At 39.7% G+C, this 25,363-nt stretch overlaps 1 protein-coding gene across 5 annotated transcripts in view; it reads left to right on the top strand.

The window, feature by feature from the left end:
• The window catches only part of ARHGEF37 (Rho guanine nucleotide exchange factor 37), a 61,006-nt gene that overhangs the window by 9,548 nt on the left and 26,095 nt on the right, over window positions 1-25,363 (top strand). The window contains exons 1-7 of one of the 5 annotated variants that reach the window (XM_081935515.1): window positions 1,977-2,052; window positions 13,124-13,347; window positions 13,978-14,101; window positions 15,706-15,853; window positions 18,311-18,510; window positions 20,875-21,005; window positions 23,006-23,110. In XM_081935515.1, coding sequence (XP_081791641.1) covers window positions 13,132-13,347; window positions 13,978-14,101; window positions 15,706-15,853; window positions 18,311-18,510; window positions 20,875-21,005; window positions 23,006-23,110 — 924 coding nt within the window. In that variant the 5' untranslated portion in view covers window positions 1,977-2,052; window positions 13,124-13,131. The other 4 variants (XM_081935518.1, XM_081935517.1, XM_081935516.1 and 1 more) reach the window with 4 other exon arrangements.

Raw genomic sequence — 25,363 nt, 5'->3', positions numbered from 1 at the left:
AGTGATTTTCTCTTTGTTGCTAGCATTAGAATGACATTTTGCTGTTCTAATGCTTTAATGTCAGCATTCCCAACTACAGTGGCCAGCATGGCAGCATTTCTCTGGGCCTTACATCCCTCCCACCATCCTTCTAGATGTGCTATTTCCTATAATGATCTTCAAGAAATTGCAGGCTGAGGCCTGTGGCAGAGAAAAATGACAGAATAAAATAGAAGGAAGGCATTGGAGCTAATGGAAATGCAGAGAAGAAATTGATCTGAAATAAACAACCCTCAGCAAACATTTAGGTGAGATCAGCATGGTGAAATTAGATTTAAATCCTGAAAGATAATGTTCTGCTGAATACAGGTCATATGTGCAGTCATCAGAACAATAGAACCTATTCCTCCTTTGCCAACTATAAATAGATATCTTGAAGTTAAAACATTGATATTTAATATCTGCATTCTCTTGCCCTTATAGCTACTTACTTCCTCTTTTTCTTTCTTGCCATTCACACAATGAAAATGGCCATACAATCAAGAGGGTTGGGTTGACAATATGAAGTGGTATAGGATGCTCCTGGATAGATGGGAATAAAATAACTCATCCCTTTAAAACTATAGAGTGTTACTTAGGTAATTATTTCACTGAACTGCAGTAAAGCTGTTGTGCAGACTAATGCTAATTAATTTGGGAAATTGTGCTCAATTTAAATATTAAAAATTTAAACATTTTATAATCAATTACTTAATTTAAGGCTTAATTAGCTGCAAATTATTTAGCTGGCAGCTGGTATACTAATAACAACAAACAGCCCAAATGTACTGTATTAGATTATAGGTTCTGTCATTCTCCCACCATTTAGTACAATGAAACTCAGCAGTATCAGACCGGAAAGTATGATTTCGGCAAATAAGGAATTTTAGGACTGTAGACCCAACTGTCTAAGAATTCCTGGTGGTGAAGTCCCAGGAGATCTAAAGGGATTTAGTCAGGGAAGTGGTTAGTGATAACATAAAAGAGACAGAATGTGGGGGGGGGGGGAACTGTCCATCAGATATAAAAGTGGAGCAAATGTCCTGAGATCCATTTCAATTGAAATGCTGCTAAGATCGTGGCATGTATAATAAACTATTGTTGATAATTTCTGGAAGTTTCTCAATCCTGCTGGGTCATCTTAAGGATATGATATGGTAGGAATCACAATGCTTTGGGCATCCTCATCCGCGGGGGGGGGGGAGAGAAAGAGCGGTGGGGGGGGAGGGAATTGTATCATCAAGCTGAGAAACCGGTCTGTTTGCTTCTTGTTCCTGTGCCTTGGAGCAAGATTATAAAGATATGAAAATGTAATAAGCGTAAAGCTTACCTTTTCTACTTACCTACTGGAATAATTTGTGTACTTTCTCAATCAAAACTCTTTTAATTTAGGGCTATTATGGCACACAAAAAATGAGTAATCACTAAATGCTCAGAAAGCAGTCCTAGGCGATAGCTTATGTGTCCCCCCGCCCCCCAGTTAGATATGGAACGAATAATACAGCCCATTTATATTTGTAAGGAGATTTATGCCACACAGTTTGCTTGCTCGCAGCTGTCAGAAACCCCCTTTGTCCATAAAAGCAAAGAATGCTGTCCACGGATGTTGTGCCTGGAGCAAGCTGAGGGCTGCTTGTTAGCAAAGAGGCAACGAAAGTTCTTTGGACTTTGAAGTGAGTTTTTTGTGCTTTCAAAGTTCTTTGACCTTACCCTGTTCCCCCTGTCTCCAATTGTCCCTGGTTATTGATTCCCTGGCAGGCCACCTTCCATTTTCATCCAGCAAGCTCCAGAGCTGGCCAGCTGCCACTGAATTGGTTGCCTTGGCTGCGTTTAGCTGCATAGGGAGGGTACTGTACAGAACAGAAACTCTCAGCTGACACAGCCTACTTCTGCAGTAAACAGCCCACATGCTCTTAGCCGAGGGGGCTGGGCTACCAGCCTACGTAACAACTGGAGCGCGGGGGTTTATCATTAATTCTTTTAAAGAGCAACACAGCAGCTCGAACAAGCTTGAAGCTCTGGGCTAATTTGCAGGTAAGAATTAATAAGCCAGAAGAGAAAAGTGTTTTGCCGGTAGTGAAAATATTTTCCAACACAGCAGGTCAATTCAGATGTATACTTAGCAAAATCTACAGGATAGCCATTCATCAACACCAGGTAGGTTCTCTATTCTTGCCTGGGTGAATGGAAAGGTTACATAAACACATTCTAGATTCTTCTCATTCCACTATCTTCGGGAGAAGACAAGGCCAGGAAGAATTGAGGGGGAAAGCTACTCTTGCTATGATCTTCACCAATCTATTAAGTTTTCCACCATTAATTTTCTGACAAGGGCACTGCATATTAAGTAGAAATTAAGCAGGTTCAAGTTGAGACATGATGTTATGCCAACTGGCATTGGCTAAAGTTTGTTTGTTTTCTTGCCACTATTAATAACATAAGGCACAAGGGAGAGGGGTGGAAATAAAGGAAACCAAACATGTAGGGATGCTCTTTTTCCTGGGTTGTGGTATTTACATGTTTAGAAGGAGCATGTTTTAGAGTGCTGCTGCTGGGATTTGACAGTTCATTACTAAAGGCCTATTTCAATGGCTCTCCATTATTAAGAACAGTCAGAATATAGATATTTGAAAAAAGCAGAGGGTGTGTGTGAAGAAATTTTTGTTATTCTTACAGGTCATAAATATTTGCAGGCAGAGATTTTGCCCTTGTTGTTAATACAGTCAGTAAATTCTCCACGGACACTCTGAAGTGTTACAATCCCACTGAAGTTGTGCTATCCCCCCCCCCCCCCCCATGCTTATCTGTACTGTACTTCCATGTGATTCCTGGCAAAATACCAGCTTTCCTTCATTATTTACTGTTTTGTGCTTGCAACAGGACTTAGTGTTTTAAATATCTGGATGCTAACTGTACTGTAGACGGTTGGTTTGTAGCTACATAGCCAGTGATTGGCCCAAAATTAATTCTTCAGTTGTATATAAATATGCACACACTTTTATATGTGTGTATACATGTGTGTGAGTACAGGTAATCCTCAATTTACAACAGTTCATTTAGTGAGAATTCAAAGTTACAACGGCATTGAAGAAGTGATTTATGCCCATTTTTTACAGTTACAACCTTTGCAACATCCCCATGGTCATGTGATCAAAATTCAGATGCTTGATGTGTGTGTGTGTGTATGTGTGTATAAACCATATGTGTATTGTTGAGAAATATGACATCCACTTTCAAGTTTTCTGATTCAACTCCAAGGTTGAATTCTACCAAGGTTAAGCCCTTTTATTTCCACCTAGCATTCAGGGTAAGAACCTTCATACTCCTTGCTTTCTAGAGTCACATTGATGTACTAAGATTAAAAAGTACAACTTGCAGAATTCATCTGATATAAGAAAGTTACAGCAAATTTACACTTTGAATTTTAATGTAGACTCTAATATCTTTACATCTTTTTTTCTAATCCTCAAATCATCGCTTTAAAAATATCCACATCCTTCCTTTTTTATCTCTTTTTATCTCAAATATTAAGTAATATCTTATATACTTATTTTATATTATGATTATTATTAGCAATCTAAATTAGTGTGTTTCTTTTAGGAATTTTTATTTGTTTCTTCACAGGTTATTGCAAAACAAGCTAAATTCAGAGACTGAATTATGCATGTTTTTTAAAACTCTGTTTTCAGGACACTTAGGTGTTTCAATTAAATTCAAAAAAGTTACTCTGTCAACTAAGAACTGCATTTCAAAGAAATAATTTGGCTTTAGAGCTAACTTAATCATGACTTTCTGTAAAAATTGACCATAGCAATAGTAGACAAACCACCTCAGATAACCTCAAAGAAAGGAAGGATAAGAATTATAGATAAGAGAAATCTTCTCTAGTAATCTGGCTCTAAATGTAGCATTTTACACTTGTTTGGAAACAAATTGGTATGACTCCTTATATAATAACTATAATTTGCCTTTGAGCATTTCCAGAAACCACTTTAACTGATGAGTTCTATAACATCTGAAATTTCCAGATTAGACACAAGGATAACCCCAAGTAGAACATATCACAATAGTCAATCTTGGAGGTTGCATAGTTTACTGGTGTGTGACATGTTCCAAATCATTTTAAGAATGAAAGTGTCTAAAAGATTTATCCTGGACATTGTTTCAATTTGAAAAATTGAAAAAGCAATCAAGCTTCCAATCCAGATGCATCTTCAGGCTGTGTTTCAGCTTCTTGTGGGATAGCATAATTCCATTCAGAATTACTTTTTCGCATCTTTGACATTCTGCTAAGCACCCTGATCTTTCCTGGATTCAGACTCCTTTTTAAGTCCCTCTTTCAGCCCATTGTTGAATGCAGGCAAGCATTCAGAAAAGTTACTCCATTAACTGATAAATGTTACTGAAATCTTCTGTCACTACAATTATATCCTTGCACTCAATGAATAGCTTCCCCAGATACTACCAGTAGACTAGAAGTAGGCAATCTTTGATGAATCAGACTGAATGGAGCCTTGTGATATATACAGTACTATACTAGTTGCCATTTCACAGACCATTTCCAGAAGACTCCATATGAAATCTATCTGATAGTCGGGAGCAGAACCATCGTAATAATACTTCTATTCCCAAGTCAGTCAAATGATCCAAAGGAATATTATTATTGATTCTGAAAATTGTTGAGGAGATTAAAATAAAATAAAATAAAATAATCAACCTGGTCACTTTTCCTTTGTCAAGTTCCAAACTTTAACTATTACTATGTCCAAGGTATTCTCAATCCCTATCCTGCTCTGAAGTCAGTTTGAAATTGGTAAAGGCAATCTCCTTTCTACAGAACTGCCTGCAGCTGAGAAGCTAGCATCTTCTTTACCACTTTAACAAAGCATGGCCAGGCAGGGACCAGTATATTATTGCCATTCTCTAGTTACTTCATAAGAGCTCTAATAATGGCTTTATTGTGGGTTCAGTTTGGGATGGTTCAGTATTGTTACTAAACATCTGGCAAAATGAGGACATGTCCTCCACCCAGAAGGCATAGGCTTAAAAATCAAATATTGTCTGGTACTTTGAGTATCTAAATGAGCCCCTTTTCTATGCAGTGCCTTCCTAATGCAGTATTTCTCAACTTTAGCAACTTTAAGGTGTATGGACTTCAACTCTCAGACTTCCCCAGCATCTGGCTGGGGAATTCTGGAAGCTGAAGTCCACACATCTTAAAGTTGCTGAGGTTGAGAAATAGTGTCCTAACAGCAACAGTGTTAACAGCAAATTAACAATTGACAAGACGTTAATCAATTATACCCTGAAGTCTTTTGCCTCCTAACTGCTCTCCACAGCAAGCATCCTAGGCAAACAGCTGGTGCTAGCATATACGTCCTAATCTCTCTTTGTGTGTTTACTGATTTATGATCCTTTCCTTTCCAACAAATGTATATACAAATATTAAAAAGTTAGCATATCCTGTTCAGATATCTGGAAAGGCAGGACAGAGAAGTTGGTATAGATTTCCGCCTTGAAGTATCCTATGTGTTGCTTCAAAGATGCACAGGCAATATGTCAATTTTGCTAACATAAACAACTCTATCTTATACTAATTTCCTGCAGTCAAGATAGTTTCGTATAATCCTGTCTACATAGTTTTCCATAATTCCTCTTAATTTTGTGGCCTGAAGTCAAATGACCTTGTTATGCTGTTGTTTTTTGGAGGGTGCGGATGCTATTTTTTAACTTGTTTCTTTTTCATTTTTATTGCCATTGTGAGCTACCCAGAGTCCTGATACATAAAATTGGTGACCATGTAAGTCTCTTCAATAAAGAAATGAATTAAAACCTCTACCTTTATTTCTGGCACTGCTGTTTTAAGTGCTGTAAATAATTTTCCCCCTTTCCTTAAACTGCTTTCACTTTCAATTCTCTTATTCCAATCTGTGCACAGAGTATTTTTTTTAGTCCACTGTCTCATGTTGTAGATTTGTTTCCCTCACTGTCTCTCTTTCTTGGAGATTCCAAATTGGTGAATCACTTGGAATCAAACTCAGCCTTTATCTCCGACTATAGACTGCTTTTCCTTTGCTTGCACATAGCTCTTAGCTGACTATGCTTCTTTCTGTTGCTCCCACAAACATTAATCTCCTGGCTGTTACACATTGTTCTCTTTCTGGAGTGGCGTCTTCTGTTTTTTGATGAAGTGATATGCTCTACACTCAAATATGCCCACTCCTTTTTTAACACACCCCAAACACTAGCAATGCATCCTGACCTTTAATTAGCAACCAGCAAATAGATGAAAATTCCTGTTTTCTCTAGAACGCTTTCCTATTGTACAGGGTAGAATTTGTATCGTCCAGAAGTTTGGCTTCTGTCCAGAAAACCCTGCACATTTTCAATATGTTAAAGCTGTAGTTTACATTTGAAGGAAATCTTTGCATTTTCCAAAGTCTTTAGTGTGAGCGCCTTTCCACATACTTTCATTAAACAAGAAAACACTTCTGTATTGAGCTTCCTAGTTTATCTGTAACAAAACCCTGTTTAGAAGAATCAACAGCACATTTGGGAATAATGAGAAACAGTCTGATGAAAGGAGAAATATATGTGCCATGAATAGTTTTGACCTTTTTTGAAGAAACTAGTCAATGCTAGTCTGCCTATTAACATTTTTTTTAAAAAGCTTGTATCATACTCTAAAACTTCTACATTTTGAATGATCAATAATATTATTTATCACATATTTAACATTTAAATAAACAACTCCTCAATCTGTTTTATCCCAAATCAAAAACACTTGATGATCTTGTCCTGATCTTGATGGTATGATTCTGGTTGAAAATTTTAGTCAGAGTGTTTTCTTTTCATTTGAAACAATTAAACAGAATTCAGGAACAATTTTCTTTATCTGACTTAAGTTCCTCTAATTTTCTGCCAGCTGCAAGGAAATAGAACAATAGAAGGAAGGAGGTATATACATTTTCAATGAGCATTATTCACTACTTTCTGTAGCAAACAAGATGTATGTGCTTCAAAATAATCTTCCAGCGAGACTCCTCCAGGGATGACAGATGAAAAAGAAGATTAAAAGGTTTCCAATTTTTAACAGATATAGCGTTCTTGGCTGTTTTTAAGCCTTGAGTCAGAAATTTGTGACTATCGGGGACTATTTACCTGTAGAAGAAAGGAGCCCAAGAACCATATTTTTGGCAATGATCACTCGCTGCTTTCCAAGAAAGAGGGATACCAAACAATAACAAGGTAGAGATTCTTATACACTCTGGGACTGAGAGGCAGGAAATCTGAGTAACCTGATTCCCTGCCAAGTTTTTTTCCCCCCAGGAAGTGACAGATGTTAAACAGGGGCAATCTTTTTCCTATTGCAAAACGAGAGCCTCACCTCTATGACGAAGTGGAATGCCAAGAGAACTAGAAACCCATGTTTGATTATGAGGGACTCTGTGCTCAGATGACCCTTTGGGTGGACAGGTGAGAGCTTTCTTTAAATGTGGGGGAAGCAGGGAACGTCAGAGGAGAACAGGGGAAAAGAGTTTGCAACAGGAGAAAACAGAGGCAAGGGGTGAGGGAAACAGGACATGGGAAGAATCTGCAGCCTTATTTCATTATTTTTCATCACCGACAGATACTGTTCACTGGTATTGCAATACTACTGAGAACTTATAGAAGAGGGGAATCTGTGTTGGTGAAGCATTTATCTTTCTCATAGATATTTTTTATCCTGCCTTCTTTGTTACTTTTATAAGTAGCTTAAGGCAGCGACCTATTCCTTCAATTTTCCCCACAACAACAATTCTGTGAGGTGAATTGGGCTAAGAGAAACTAAATGATTCAAAATCATCCGGCTGATTTTTCATGCTTAAACTAGAACTCTGTTTCCTGGTTTCTAGGTCAGCACGCTAAACAACCACACCAGTTTGGCACTCCTAAGCTTCATTGTAGGAACTGCTTGTGACTGAATTGCAATCGTTTTTTCTTCTGATTTCATTTGTCATCCCCTCTTTTGTTCCCATTCTTTGTTATTGACATACCACATGCCTGCATTAAACGTAGCATGTCGCAGTTAAAGAGCAGCTGGTACTGACACTGTGTTTCAATATTTTGAGGGGATTATCTACTCTATGGTTTTGATTGAGTTGTGGATATTTGGCAATTTCCTAAAGGAAACCCCAGCCAGTTTCATCCTAAGTGTCAATATGGGCAGAAAAGTAAGTGGTTTTTTTGTTCTATTGCTTGGGGTTCACTGGGCAGATCATAGTTGGTGAATGGTTTGGGTGACAAGGATTACATAGGTGTCTTATCTTCTCACAGTGCTGCTGAAACTCAGTCCTAATCTAGGTTAGGATTTGCTCCAGAATGGGGATTTCACTTCCTCCATTCCCCAATAAATGCCCAGGAAAGGAGGAAATGCAGTGACGTTTTGCCATACTGTTCTGCTGGCTCTACAGATGGCCTTCAAATATGAGGCATCATTTTCATTGTAATGCTTTCGCATATATTGAGTTGGATATTCAGCTAAAGGACATTGGACAACAAATAAATAGAGGCATAGTAGTTTAAAAGGCACAGAATAATTGAAATACCAACTCTTTTTCCATACTAACCTAATTAGGTAGCTGATGCTTGTGCTGTCCACATCCTGCCTTAGCTGTTCAAGTCTTCCTTCTCTCTCTTTAGGCACAAATGAGTTGACATCATGTAGGTGGAATACAGTGCTATTTGCGAGAGACATTCTCAGCTAGTAGTAGCTTCTGCTGGAGACCCAGGAGGAAATACAAAAGCAAACAGAAGCCCATTTTAGTCATGGAAAATCTCTAAAGGAATATTGCTCCCTTAGTTGTGATTTTATTTTTAAAGAGTCATTACAGTGATTTTATTTAAGTTGATTTTTGTGCTCTCCAACTTGAAATATCACTCCAGCTAGCAAACAACAGTTAAAATAAGAATAAAAACATCAACAAACCCCTCCCAAAGAAACATCATACCAGAGGCAATGCACATATCCATACCCCCTGAAAATTGGATTCATAAACATCCTGGCCCAAAGCCCATGAAAAAAATCAACTTTTTAATGCCTTATGGAAAGTCATCAGGGCTACAGAAGGCCACAGAGTAGTCAGGGCAATAGAAAAGGCCTGTTGCTTTGGTTCCACCAAGTAACGTAGCTTAATTGAGGGGACCAGAAGCATGCCAACTTTGTTGGATTTCTGCAGGCAAAAGTAATAGGAGACAGATGGATAACCCAATTCTGTGCCATGAAAGGCATTATGGATGGCAACCAGCACCTTGAATTTACTCAGAAACTTAGTGAGAGCCACGGTAGTTTATAAACTGGCTTTATTGCAAGGGATGAAGCAAGACCAAGGAGCCGTGGTAGCACACAGTGCCTAGAATGCAGCATTGCAGGCAAACTGTGCCCACTGCCAGAAGTTCAATCCTGACTGGTTCAAGCTTGTTTTGGTTTTCTATTTTTCCAAGGACCAAGATTGTTGGGGCAATATGCTGACTCTGTAAACCACTCAGAGAGGACTGTTAAGCACTGTGGCGTGGTATATATTGCTAAATGCTAGTCCTATTGCTAAGACATACCATAACGATACATACAATCACATTTTGAACTAGTTGGAGTAGTTGCAATTTCTATGTGGCTTAGGATATATAGGCAGTAATTCAGAAGGGAAATAACTGGGAGCCAAACCTCCTGATTGAGGAAAGTGCACAATTGGTACACAAAATGTAATTGTACAAATACCCTTCTACCCATGGCTATGCTTTAAGCTTAAGTTAAGAATTTAGGAGGACCCCAGGTTGTGCAATGATTCCATCTGGATCAGTATAGTCCTTTTCAGAACTGTCAAGTCCTGTGAGGTTGGCAAGAAACATTTCTTTCTTGTTGTAACATAATGTCACAGAATCTTGAAAGCTCATCAAAGCAATTCTCTTGTACAAAGTATATCTTGTATTTAAGACATGAGTCCCTTTCTCATCACTTGGACTCAAGAACCTTTTCTGTAACGGTGCTACTTCATCATTTAAATAACTGATCCTAACCATGTGGACAACTACTGGGTTGTAGGTCACACTTCAGGGAATTGGAGATAAAGCCTTGAGATATTCCATTAAAAAATAAATTTTGGATAACCACGACTCAGTACTTGGCAAGATGTCCACTTGCATTGAAACTGAAATGGGAGACAGAGCAATCTGAAGGATAGCAGAGAGGGGCATGGAACAATCTTGTGTTTTACTTTTTGATAGATATTAATGTTAAAAAGTATTCTGCATCCAACCTTGCTCTAAAGACTCTATAAAAGTGAACATATATCACTTCTTCCTCCTTCTATGCTTGTCATCTGACAATAACAGGTTATGTATTTATTTGATGAAGTAGACTCGTGTCCATGAATTAAATGTCATCATAAATCAGTCCTGAAAGTAAGTCAAAACTTTTTTGTTGTTTTATTCATAAAAAGAAACTGTGGTTTTACCCCCATTTTTTTGTTTCTTATACAATAAAAGTCTGTACAGTTAGACAAGGATACGTTTTTCTATTATTTAATCCTCTTAAATTGATGCAATTTAAAACAAACATTGCATAATTAGCATTCTAAATTTTTTATTTGTGATTGCTGAGATATGCTTGTGTTTTTAATTATTGTTTTATTTTGTATTTTAATCTTTTCTATTAGTCAACTTTTAACTTTTTAAAAATGTAGGTATACTTTCAGTGGTGGGATTCATTTTTTTTTACTACCAGTTCTGTGGGTGTGGCTTTGTGGGTGTGGCAGGGAAAGAATACTGTAAAATCTCCATTCACTCCCCACCCCAGGGCAAGGTTACTGCAAAATCCCCATTTCCTCCCAATCAGCTGGGACTCGGGAGGCAGAGAATAGATGAGGGCAGGGCCAGTCAGAGATGGTATTTGCCAGTTCTCTGAACTACTCAAAAATTCCGCTACTGGTTCTCCAGAACTGGTCAGAACCTGCTGAATGCCACCTTTGATGTCTTTGTATTATGATGGCAATTGGGATGAGAATTTCTGTCGTTCATTGATGCAATAATAAACAATAAACTAAAGGTTAGAATGTAACCTTAGATGATGAAAGTGCAAAGAACTGAATTTTTTAAGTTTTACACATCATCATTTCTAAGACTATAAAACTATATCAAGCAAGTGACAACTATTGTTTGTCTAGCCTGTGTGTAAATCATTAGATAGTTTACCTCACCTTTTTGATTTAAATCTACTTAAGTGAATTAACAGCTACATTTTAAAAAAAAAGATAGGTAGTAGTAGTTTGATAATGCTGTATAAAATGATAAGTACCGTACTGTATGGAATTATGCCTTGCAAATAAAGCATTTTTACCATTCAATTTAATATTGCTGAGATTAAAAAAAAAATCCATCAGTTAAAATATTTTGAAAGGTTATCTCACTATTCCAGGCAAGCAGCAATATCCTCTCCTCCATATTGATTTTAAAATGTTGATTTCATCCAAGGTCACAGAACTGTGATTTGCGTGGCTCAAGTTGCTTTAGAAACATCACTGAGAAATGTTATGTACCCTCAACCGTGGTCAGCTTTCCCATGTTTTAATAGGCAGTTTTATTACTTTCAATTCCAGGCTTAACTTTTATGTGAATGATGATAGCCACTATGTAGAATTATGTATGATGTCATGGCAAGAAGAGTCAATGAACTCTCCTCAAAATTTGAAAGCCCCTTTCCCATCAATCTGTGAAATGACTTCACTTTGAATGAAGTTGGGGGTCATGAAAGAAAGTCACAAGGAGTGGCTTGGTCTTTTCTCATCAAATCGTATTTTTGCTCAACAGTAACTGTCCTCCCATTGGTGCAATAATAAATTTAATGTGGGTGAAAGTGTCAGGCAGACCATGAGAACAGCTTTATTATTACAAGGATCTCTTGGAGAAGGGTGATCTCATTCTGCACCACAATAGAATAGAATAGAATTCTTTATTGGCCAAGTGTGATTGGACACACAAGGAATTTGTCTTTGGTGCCTATGCTCTCAGTGTACATAAAAATACAAGATACATTCATCAAGAATCACAATGATAGTCATAGGGTACAAATAAGCAGTCAGGAATCAATCAATATCAATATAAATCGTAAGGATACAAGCAACAAAGTTACTTGTATCTTGCAGTCATAAGTGGGAGGAGATGGGTGATAGGAACGATGAGAAGTCTAATAGTAATAGTAATGCAGCCTTAGTGAATGGTTTGACAGTGGTGAGGGAATTATTTGTTTAGCAGGGTGATGGTGTTTGGGGGAAAATGTTGTTGTGTCTAGCTGTCTTGATGTGCAGTGCTCTATAGCGTTGTTTTGAGGGTAGGAGTTGAAACAATTTATGTCCAGGATACAAGGGGTCTGTGAATATTTTAAATATTTGTAAACATGGTCAAAACTCTGCCAGGGAGAGGTTCTTCTTTTTAGTCAGGAATCTGTCGAAGAAAGAAATAGTTTCACATCTATATTATATTTCTTGCCCCAACCCCCATTAATAAATAGAGTGAGTTGCTGGGAATCCCAAACAGTTGTTTAGAATTAAATTCAAGTTTCATAGTAGATAGTTAAGAACAATTAAGGTTTTTCAAATTATAGGTTATCACCCAGATACAGTGCGTAGCTATAACAAAATATTGAAGTGTATAACGAAAATTGGGAAGGAATTGCTCAGTGAAGAACTTGGATTCAGTGGGAACTGATGTAGTTAAAAGCTTGTATTATTTTGATGTAATAGTTTATTACATCTGATTAATTGGTTCTGAATATTGCTTCCTACAAAGTGGCTTACTATCAACAGAGTATAAATGCTAGCCAATAGAATTCTTGCTGTTGGAAAATTCCTCTATGAATGTTAAATGATATTTACAATTGATAATCCCTTTATGAATGATAAAGAATATTTACAATTGATAAGATGTTGCCATTATATGTTATCTAACTTCTTGTATTTTCAAAATGTAATAGTAAACAAAAGGGGAAATCCCTATTAAAATACAGTCTAAGAATTGACCTGATTATTGGTCATATGAACAATGATTGAAACTTCTCATTCTGCCTTTGTAGCTTCTAGTATGGCAAATGACAGCACTGAAGAACCTCCATCCAAGGTGACGTCAGAGGATGAGGAACATATCTATGAACATATTTATGAAACTCTGGTATCTTCTGACAAACCACAGCTGAATCACCAAATGGCCATTGATGAGCTCATCACTACAGAGGCTAACTATGTGCACAGCCTTCAGCTCTGCATTTTTGATATCCATGATCACCTCCAGAAAAAACAGGTGAGAATGAGAGAGATGGTCTGTAATCATCAGCACTTGAGTTATGATTAAAAAAAAATATTATCTACAAGAGGGAATCCTGTTTTGTCTTAAGGCATTAAGGAAGCTAAGCATCAGTGGCTTGTCTCAAACTTGAGACCTCAAAGTAGACTAAGCCATTAAATGAATGGTAAGAAACAGAGTATAGGGAGAAAAGTCTGCAACTGGAAATACTATGGAAATTATGTTTAAGGCAAGAGAAAAAGAGTATATTAGTTGTTAATGTATTCTTTATCAAGTAAGGATGATTGATTGGAGATATGGCTTCACTGATTGGAGATATGGCTTGAAATGACCACTGGATCCTGTGGTGAGAAAGTTTCTTCCAGCTGCACAGCTGTTGTATTCTGCAGAGTCATTCTTCAACAATGTGCTCTCAACTTCTGCACCTGAAGAATCCATAAATCAATAAAGCAGCATGATACAGCTGCTTACAGAAATACAAAGGGGTTTTGTCAGAATGCACAACCTATATATGTTTACAGTTTTAGAAGCAATGTTGGGATAGAAATGTCACTGTAAAAAGGTAGTAACTATCTTTGTCTTGTAGAATAGGAAAAGAAACTGAAACATTGTACTACTCTATTTCAGCTGCCTGAAATTGACCTGGAAGGATTGTTCTCTAATATAGACGATGTCCTGCAGGTTTCCAAACGTTTGTTGAAAGGACTTGAAACTTCTGTGAACCAGGGGCAGGAACAACTTTTTCATATCAGTAGGTAGTATCTACAATGATGTATCTACTGCGTATTTTTAAAATACTGTTGCTATTAAAGCAATAGTATACTTTCTATTATAATAACAGGAGTACTTTGATAACTTTGATACAAGTGATATGAGGCAGTGTCGGATTGCCTAATGTCTTAAAAACTGGATTCAATATCACCTTTTCAAGAGTTGAAAGATCTAAGGGTTACTTAGCTTGATGTTAATTAGCTATTTATGTGATTCCAGAATTACTTTTATTATTTTTATCAGAACAAAATAGTTACTCTGAATATTGTCCAAAAGCGTAGTTATTTCAAAATTGTACATGAAATTATGGACTAAAGAGAACTGATTTAACTTCCAAAACAGTAAAGAACTGTTGTGCTTGCTAGGTAAATGGAAGTCAATGTTTTTTTCCTTGGATATTTTTAATTTTTTGAGTTCAAATACTGGGGACACCACAGTATGAGTCATAAAAGGGGACATTTAGGAAGCCATCTATGAAGCATCTTCAAAGCACTCCAGAGAGTGCTTTGGATAAAGAAAGAGAAGAATGCTGGAGAACCTGATGAAAAAATAGGGTGGCTAAGGGGCAAAATAAGCAGAGGATCTTAAAGTTTAAAGAAACAATGGGTAGTGAGAGACAGTAGATAAAGGAGGAGACAGTGTAAAGTGAGGTTAATATAATCTTTCATATGAGACCTAATGATAAGAAGAGTTTTGTACTGTGATGGGTAAGTAAGAAGCAGGCAAAGGATGAATCCAAGGGTTGCAATCCCATTCTTTGAAAAATCTGCCTGCTGAATTCAATTGTCACTTTTGAATATCCTTGAGAGGTGTGGCACATTCAAGGACCTGGGCAGGGGGCGATAATGAAGGGATAGCTTCTCAATTTCATAATTAGCCAGCTATACAGTGGTACCTTGTTACTCAACTGCTTTGAAACTCATCAAATTTGGTACAATGCTTGTTGTCGTAAAATTTTTGCCCCAGTACTCATTGTTTGTTTGGTACTCAATGCAGAAGCTAGAACTTGTCAGTGCTGGCTATCTTGATTTATTCCTTATGGGAAAAATTTGTTTGGTACTTATCAAGCCTCTCAAAACCAGTTAACAATGAGTACTGAGCAGTAATGGTATCTTATTATTTTCACTACTGGTTTGGTAGCGGGAGCGCACATGTGCTCTTGCTTCGTTTGCACGCAGCCCATCTAGGCATGCACAGAAGCTCCGTGACATCTGGGTGGGTGGACAGAGCCTCGTGCCACCGCTACTACTGGTTTGCCTGAACTGGTGCGAACCGGCAGCATGCCACCTCTGGTACTGATGTACTACTGTACTTCAAATGTGTAGTGTCTTTATCAGCCTGAAAAGTTATTCCTGTATCCATATACTTACATATTCGTGCATATCTATATCTATCTATCTATCTATCATCTATCTATCTATCTATCTATCTATCTATCTATCTATCTATCTATCTATCTATCTATTTGCATAAAAGTGAGATTAATTAATGAGATTTAAGAACAGTTTGATGCATTAAGGCTTTTCAAGACACAGTATATGTCTTGGGAGTCTTCATTCTGATGGTTTTATAATTTTGTTGTAGGCACTTTATTTCAAGAGCTCAAAGCAGAAATGGAGAATGTCTATAAAATTTATTGTGGAGACTATGACCAAGCTCTTTTACTGTTGGATATTTATAGTAAGGAGCCAAGATTACAAAAAGAAATCATGGAAACCTTGACTACCACTGTGTAAGTATACTTTATGATGGTGGCAATCACACAACCCAGATTTTTAGTATGCTAACCTTTTTACTTTTCAAGAAACACAGCCCTGGGTTTAATGAGGCAGTTACATCAGTCAGTGGTAGGCAGCATCTGTGCCCTTTGGTTACTACATCCCTTCAGCTTGCTGAAACAGATACTTGAGTAGGGGAGCATAGCTGTGAGAGATTGCAGCTCTTTTTCCAAATGAATCACGATTCACATCCAAACCAGAGGGTGCAAATCTTCCATGGTCCACACAGTAGGATGTGAAGCAAGTCTAATAATGCCATTTGTATTTAATTTTGAACATAGAGGCCTTTTGCTAAATATAAATCATGTTTAAAAGCAGAGGAACAAGTAGATGTGCAAATATGAGCTATACATCAACCTTCCACTGGATTTTTTATTGGATTGTACTAATTTCCTGCAATTGTGATGTTCGATTAATTTATGGCAAGATTCAATGCTTATCCTTGTCCTTCACAGAATTCAATGCCATCAGATAAGGTGGCCATTGGGCCAAATGAGTTTTTAATGGGATTAAATAAAACTGTGCTGTTTAGCATGTTTGGTTGGAGTACTAATAAAAAGGCATTGTGCAGACTACACCATGTTTCCTTCTCTAGTGGATATTATTTTTCATGGAAGGTGCCATGAAAAAATGGTATCTAGTAATGCTCTGTGAGCATAGCAACGCTATTGAATATTTAAAAAAAACATTCTCCAAAAGCTATTAGAGACAAATTTGCCTTGACACTGAATCATTATGTCCAGAGAAAGTGCATCACAGAGTACCAGGGCACAGTTATAAAGCTCAGTTGCTTAATAGCGCTGGAGATGGTCTCTGCTCCAGCGGTTTGAGTCGTAGCACTGCAGGGAAGAGTGAGCGCCCATCAGTTACCTCAACTTCTGCCCACTTAATAGTTTGAAAGCATGTTCTATGCAAGTAGATAAACAGATATCACTTTGGTGGAGAAATGAGTTGGTACTCCATACAGGCAGTCAGATACCTGCTGGCTCAGAACCTTCCCTGTTGTGGTACCCATTTGCAAGGTGGCTCCAAGGAAGGGAGGGAGCCTTAGATGCTGCTGCAGAAAGAGCCGTTTGTCTTTCTGGTGCACAGCCACCTCGCCTCCTGTGGCTCACCCTGGGAAGTGTGTGAGCCTGTCCTACAACAGAATTGGCAAATTGCCAACCAAACTACTACTTTACAATAGCACTGTGGTCTCCTGGCTAATATAACAACACCGTATGATCACAACAATAACAGAGTATCATTTGCTGAGCTCTCATCTGTTGATAAGCTTTTAGAGGCCTTGTTGGCCTTCTTTGAAACAGGATGCTCATACATAGGAGCTCAGCTTACACATTTCTTTCTGCCACTACTACCAACTAGAGCCCAGCTGCAGAAAACCCCTTCAAACTTAACAGAGAAGTAGCACTAGCAGCAGCAAGAATCCTTCCATCAGGCCTGCATTGTTAATCAAGGCTAATGTGTAATCCTCACACACACTGGTGAATTGCCCATGTTCCAGGCAATGGCATGGTTGTAGCTTACCATGGGGCTTTAAAGATTAAACATCTTAACTTTGCTGGAAATCAAGCATAACAATTGGAGGTAGATTATCAAGTGGATATAGAAGATACTTTAGAATATTATCAAGGGAGGATGGCTATTGTATTTGGTTCATGGATTTTGTTTTGTTTTTGGTGGGGTTGTTTTTGTTTTGCAGGCTCAAATAAAAAAAAAACCAGTTTGACATAGTGGGTAAAGTAGTGGACTAGAAATTGGGAGACAGGATTTCTAGTTTTTTTTTTAGGCAAGGGAACCAATTGAATGATTGGATTGGGCACCCTTTCTCACCTCATTCCATCTCATCAGATTGGGGAAAAGAATTATTATGTACACTGTCTTGAGATGTACAAAAGAAAAAATGAGATGTACATCAAATAAATAAATGGAGATGTAAAATGCAAATGCTGCCTCTCAGTTAAATACATATGAAATGTATAGTTTCCCATTTGGGACGCCTGAAACATTTTAAAGCCACTTTACTCCTGATATTTATTTATTTAGGAGACACCCATTGCGAAATAACTCTGGGTAGCTTACATAAAATAAAAACAAAAATTGAAACAAGGAAAACCAGTAAGAAAATCCCTGCGTCTACACAAACCCACTCCCTCTACCAAAAATATCGCCTACAGGGCTCCATAAACACCCCACTACAAGGCTGTGTGTGGGGGGAATCCAGATTTTGAAGGCTTTCTGAAACATCACCAGGATAAGGGGTTGAAACGGATTTCTGGGCAGGGAAGGGGATGGATTTTATTCCAGAGAACAAGCTCCGTGGCAGAGAAAATGCGCTTTCTGGGTAACAATAGATGGCGCTGTTTGCTTCAGGGGACCCTTGCTGATATCCTTATGCATTTCTTGGTCAGGCCTCACACTGGTGCTTCGAACCTGAGCTTCTTCCTGGTGATGCCAGTGCAACGAATCACAAAATACCCACTGTTGTTGCAGAAGATTGTGGAAAACACTTCACACTCTGACAGTGGCTATGGAGCCCTGCAGGCTGCAGCCACTGCTATGACAGATGTCAATGCCAATATCAATGAATATAAAAGGCGGAAGGAAATAGGTAAGAGAGATTGCCCTTCTCTGGCTAGGTCTACTGCAGAATGCCAGGAACCTTCAACTTCCAATAGCACTCAAACCCCTACAATAATTTGTTGGAAAATTGAAATCTGGTATATCTGGAGTGGGTCAAGTGAAGCAGGCTATATGGAAGTGATGGCTAACCTTTTTGTTGCCGTGTGCCAAAAGCACCCATAATGCAATGCGCGTGTGACACCCCCATGCTCCCCCTCACTGTGCATGCACACGCAACCCCCCCCTGCAAACCCCACCCCCCATGCATGCGACCCCCAACGTTCCATTTTGGGCCTACTTAGTAGGCCTCCCTGCAGCCTCCTGGGAGCAAAAATGGCCTATGAGGGGGATCCCCCCCCCACAACCCGTTTTCGGTCTAGTAGGCCTCATTGCAGCCTCCTGGGACTAAAAACGGGCTGTAGGGGGTGCAACCCCCGTGCTCGCCCTCCTATGCATGCATGTGTGAGCCCCCTGTGCATGCACGCATCACCTTGCGCATGCACGCGTGCCTGCTGCATGTGCCCTGCCCATGTGCATGCGCGGCAGAGACCTGAAAATCAGCTGATTGGCGGGAGGCACGCATACATGAGCAGTGGAGTTGAGCTGGGCTGACGGCTCATATGCCCACCTAGAGGACTGTGTGTGCCACCTGTGGCATACATGCCCTAGGTTCGCCATCACGGCTATATGGAATGTTTGATGTATTTTTTCAGGACTTTGTGATCTAATTTCCTTGAGTTTACCAAGGGATATTTAAAGTTTAATAATGGCAAACAAAAATAAAGGGAAAGCACATTTTAAAAATGTGATTCTAACATCATTTCTACCTTGGCACAGAAAGCGGTTTCCTGAGCCAGCATTCGCAACGTAGGAAATTAATCAGCTACAACTCACTTATAGCTCTGTGTCTAAAGCACAATGGGCAACATTATTCATACACATATTTTTTTTCTGCTGCGCTTCCAAACATGCAAACAACGGAGAAGTCACTTCGGAAAGGAAAGATACATTGGAAGGCATAATTCTGCTTTGGGAGAGTTGACCAGTCATGCCTGAGGAATATGCCTTACTGAATTGGAACCAGCCATTAATGAATTGAACTTCAAAGCTGAACTAAAACTAAGGGATAGGAAACAGATCATCTTTGAAGATGGTCATAATGTAGCAGTCTGTAAGTTTGTCTTGTCAGAATTGTTTTGCATAAACATAGCAGAGCCTCCCCGGTACAGTAGATATGTTGGACAACAGTTCCCATCATTCTCAATCAGGGTGCTGTCCTGGAAATGACAGAAGTTATGGTTCTGATAGAAGAGAATATTGGTAGCTCAGGGTTAAATTTTGGGGCCCTTGATGCTCTGTGACCTTGGTGGTTTTCTTGCAGACATTTCATTATCTGATAGGTAGCTGCATCCGTGTTAGGCATCAGTGCTAGCATCAGCCTAGCATTGATGATGTTAATTAGTTGGGTAATGAAATGTCCGCAAGAAAATAACCAAGCTCAGAGAGCACCAAGGACCCCAAAGTTATGGTTCACTAAATTTGGGGATTCCTAGGGAAGGAAAATCTATTATATACTCTTCTTTAGCTGAAGAGACAACGGCTACAAGGCAGCCTCTTGATCCTATATTTGATTGCTTTTTTAGCTTGTTGTTAATCAGTGTATCCAAATGTATCAAAGTTACAGTAGCTACTGAGATTCTCCGTCATCCAGGTCATGGTTGTCCCAAAGGTGCTTTTTCAAGAGGCAACTGGACTTTCTGGTTTTTCTCATCCAAGAAGCTTCTTCAGCTCTGACTGAATGGTGGGGAATGGAAGGATTTATGTTCCTAGCCAATGATAGTTTGCTGCATTAATGGACATTTGGTTGAGATGAGACCATCCGATGAGAAGGGTTTGAATTACAAAATGACAAATCCCTAAAATGTAACCGTGTCTGAAAGTATTCTGCCGCTGTTACTTTCAGATGCAGTTATGTTTCGGGGATTTGTCATTTTGGAGTTCATTTGCTTGTGAACCCAGCCCTTCTCAATGGATGATCTCATCTCAACCAAATGTCTGTTAATGCAGCAAACTATCATTGCCTAAGAGTATAAATCCTTCCATTCCCCACCATTCAGTCAGAGCTGAAGAAGCTTCTTGGATGAGAAGCGAAACGTCTTCAAAAGAAAAAAACCAGAAAGTCCAGTTGCCTCTTGAAAAAGCACCTTTGGGATATCAAAGTTATGTTTTCCCGTGGCATTCTTTTCCTTACATCTACTGAAGAATCCTTAAATACCCAGAAAATTTTTCCTCCTGCTTTATATAACTTGTTCTGTTACATTTCTCACCTTCTCCTCTTTTGGACTGAGAACAGCAGATAAATATAACAAGGCTGGGTATCTGACTCTGCGAGAACGACTGGCCCGTATCAATACCCACTCCATTGCCAAGAAGACTGCACGGTTGAGCCGCCTCTTCATGCATGAAACTGGGATTGTGACCAAGGTAAGTATATGTCATTCTGCCATATGTCTTGGTACTGAATGCCCTGCAGTGGTCTGGAATGGCAAAGAATAATGGTGAAAAGTTTCTAAAGGTTGACTCAGCCTTCCAAGGTTGGTAAAATGAGGACCCAGATTGTTGGGGGCCATATGCTGATTCTGTAAACAGTTTAGAGAGGGCTGCAAAGCACTGTGAAGCGGTATATAAGTCTAAGTGCTATTGCTTTAAACGGTACAGTTATAGACATTGAGTATTCTAGGAAATATAGACTCCAGGGCCCTCCATCTCGTCCACAGTTTCCATTCCGTTCAACTGAATTCACCCCGACGCCCTCAAGATGCCCTCAAGTTGCTTCGTGGATAGCAGTAGACGATCATACTGCAGTTTTTTAGCGTTCATGTGCTTCATTTATGGATCATGACACATTTTGGGAGAGGATCACATAACAACTTCTGCTTGTGACCTGGCTGAGGATGATTCCTTCACATGTAATGACAGGAGTAGTAATTTATGTAGTGCTGCAAGCATGCCGAGCATTTTCCACTCCTCATTACATCCCTAATTGAGATATTGGGCTTAGCACTAGTTCCTGTTTGTAGGAGATAAAGTATTATGACCCTGCTTAAAATTAGCTTATCGGAAAGCCTGTGTGGAAATATCTATTGGAGTAATATTCCTTAACTCTCTCAACTTAGTCGCTTTAGGGCAACTTGAAAAAAAAAATTCAAGAACTGAAGCAAATTTAGTGAAATCAGCTTTTCCTACTGAAATAAATTTCTTTCAATCATCTCTCTTCTCTTTGCATAGTAATTTTCCAGTGGTTTGTCTCTTGCCTCTTCCAAGAGCCAGTTGACGAGTCTATGCTTGCATGCTTTCCTGTTGATCCAAAGTATGCATTTATCAGAAATGATATAATTTCTGGGAACTCCAGAAATGGCAGATATTTGCTTTGCATACCATTCTCGCCTATTCATTTACAACATACATTTATAAGTATTGATAGAAGTTAAAAAGCTTCTGATCTCTCCACCACCACCACCACCACCCCATCTTCTTTTAACGCCTTCTAATCTGGAGTCAGAGAAACCCTATCTTCATTCATAAAATATGATGTTTTCCTTAAATATAATCAACATTTAAATGGTGTGGAAATTCTAACATTAATGCCCATGTTCTTTACACCATGTAAACCATAAAATCCATGCATCACATTTGTGTTTCCTGTTCTGGTCATAAAACCATATATCTCACTTGCATATCTTTCACAAAGGGCTCAAAATGATGTAAAAATATTACTGATGGTCTGTGGCCAACTGCCCAATAAAGAGAGACCTCCTCTTCAAGCAGCCAGCCTCTGTCAAGCTTCAAAAAGGGGCTATTGTTGTTGCAACTATTATTGCTTCTCAGCTTGCCAACGAACTATGGGGGGAGAGAAAGGGGAGATGGAATGTAGGCTTCAGACATCAAGAAAACAAGGTGCAAGAACCAAGGACACTTTGGCAGGTGTTTACCAGAGCCAAAAGACTTTCTCATAACAATACTATGAGACTGAATTAGACAATTGGACCCCTGATCTAATAGGGGGGGGAAGGAGAATCTAAATTTTAACTATGTGGATTTGCTCAGGAAGTACCGGTAGTTAGATTTAGTTTTGTCTTCATCTTTGCCAAAGTGATGTACTCAATAAAGTTTTGCATGAAGAGATTGGATCATCTCGTCCGTGCTTGCTTTGGTTGGGTTTGTCAGATGGAACGTTGATAGCCTCAGTGTCTTGATTTTAGGGATGCTTGCGCTTCTCCAGGGAGACTGCTAATGGTCTCCTTTCCCAGCTTGGAAGAAAGGAACCGAGGAAAATTCTTCCAACAGTATGATTGACATTAACAGAAGAAGTCTGTATTCACTAGCAGCGTTCTATTTTCTTTTGCATCATTGCTCTATACTGATCTTTTATTACCTGTAAGTTGCCTTCTGACAAAATGTAATTTCTTTTCTTTGATCTTTAGACAGAGGATAAAGAGTTTGATAAACTGGAAGAAAAGTTTCAGTCATTGGCATCAACTATAATCGACCTGAAAGATAATGTGGCCTGCTTTCTAGACAACACAGAGGTAACGTTTTTGTATCTAATGTTCAACCAAGCTTATTGAATTAGAGCACACCGTTAGAAACTTGATTAGAAGTGTCTTTTTGTGGTTGACAATCCAACGTTGTCTCTGTTAATGTTTCTGAGATTGCTTTGAATCATGACCAAAGAGAAGCGCACAGTATTAGATTTTAAAGTTGTTGGTAAGAATATAGTTATCTTGATCCAATACGCCTATTTTTGCAAGATGGGAAGCTGCAAAGTCTATTTAAGAAAGTCTGTGCAGATGATGTGGTAAAACAAGTACCAACCCAACCAGTATGTATCTGCTCGTTTCTACTCCTGCTTGAACTTCAGGCAGTAAGTTGTATATCTCATTTAACTCTTGTCTTGGAAGCAATCTATATGATTTTCCATCTGTATACATGCATTCTTTTTCCATCAATACATTCTGAATGTGTGGGCTGGTGTATATATTCATGAAGGAGCAGCTCAAAATGCAAACTTTCACCGTCCTAATGAGGGAACCCCAGTCTGAACCTAGCAAAACTTTCTTTAAAGGTAATGGACTTTAAAGTGGGCTCACAACCAAGCTTTCATGTTTCCCAGCTGCAAATAATATGAGGTTCAGAACACCGAGTAACCTTAGCCTTCTGTCACCTGTTACTATCATTCCTCTTTCTTCAGGGAATTGACCTTGGAAAGAGGGCAGTAGACAAAAAAGAAGGAACAGTAGCTAAGTTGGGCTTCTAAGGATTCCAGTGAACATTCAGAAGGAAAATACCAGGGGTTTTATAAACGTTTGAACAGAACCCTGGAAGCATGTCAAGATATGGTAAAGCAGGCAAAAAGTTTGAAAAAAAAACACTTTAAAAAAATAGAGAGCTCCAATAATGTCCACAGAATTATGAGATTAGATGTGCATCAAAAGTTAGCTAAAAAAGACAAGGGGCCCCACCCTGAAAAAAAGCACCCCTCTTTTATGGAGCATAATAAGAAAAGCAAGTGGAAGAGGAGGGGTGGGGGAAACACAACAGATCCTTCCAGAAGGGATGCACAATATTTTCTGGGCTGATAGCTGTTGTGTACCGGTGAGCCTGGCCAGCAGAGGGCAGTGAAGAGTTGGACTCCTCTGATTGGTCCAGGCGCACCGGCCAGCCGGCGGGAGAAATACTTTGTTCCAATTGGTTCGTCGTCTGACAGCTCCTGGTATAAATAGCTGTCAGACGACTAGTTTGTGTTCCTGTCAGTTTTGTTCAATAAACCACAGTTGCATTTATATTCGCCTCCGTCTCCTCATTCGAGACTTCAACACTGGCGACGAGGACGGGCGACGTGGACCCCTACACCGTGCCTACAATGGCTTCTAACGCTGCCTTTTCGCCGTTCCGGCCAGAGGCTGAGGCTTGGGAAGCTTTTCTCGAGAGGTTCGACTGCTTCCTCATAGCCCACGATCTCGTCAGCCTCTCACAGGAACGAAAGCGCGGCATCTTCCTAAATTACTGTGGAAGGGAGATGTTCGCCACCGCGAGGGCTCTCGCTGCTCCCGATCCGGCTAACTCGCTGCCCTGGGACGAACTCCTGGCTCGCCTGAAGCAACACTACGAGCCCGCCCCGTCTCGTTTCGCCCGGCGGCAATATTTCCGCCGGTGTATTCAAAAAGAGGGCCAAACCATCGCCCAGTACGTGGCCGCTCTCCGCGCTGAGGCAAGTCTCTGTGAATTCAGTGACTTGGAAGACGCGCTGCTAGAGCAATTTATCTATGGGCTCAGAGACATTAAACTCCACCGCCGCATCCTAGCTCGACCTGAGTTAACGTTAAAGATAGCGGTTGATGATGCCAGGGCTTATGAGATGGCTGATCAATCCACACCAGATTTCAGCCACCTCAGCCAGCACCCGCATGCCGCTTACTTGCCGCCCGCTCCCTACGCGGCACCTTCTTCTGCCTACGCTTCCTCGACCGCTTCGACGTTCCGCGCTGAGGTAGACCAAACCGCTGACCGCCTTCAAACCCTCTCCACCCGAGATGGACGCCAATGCCTCAGTTGTGGCGGCCGCCACCAACGCTCCCAATGCAGGTTCCGGCAAGCCCTCTGCCACCAATGCGGCAGGAAGGGCCACCTCGCTGCTGTTTGCCGTTCCGGCCAACAGGACCGCCGCAGCCCTCTACCGCCGCCCCGTCAACCACCTTCAATGGCTTCCCGCCGTCAGCATTCCCTCTCCGTGGGGGACCCAGCTGAAGCTTACCCTGAATGGCTTGTAGACTCGGCCTCCT

This window comes from Natrix helvetica (genome assembly GCF_964273705.1).
Source record: "Natrix helvetica genome assembly, chromosome: 1".
NCBI classification, from domain to species: domain Eukaryota; kingdom Metazoa; phylum Chordata; class Lepidosauria; order Squamata; family Natricidae; genus Natrix; species Natrix helvetica.
The sequence above is the reverse complement of the archived record's forward strand: the minus strand, read 5'-3'. Positions and strand labels throughout refer to the sequence as shown.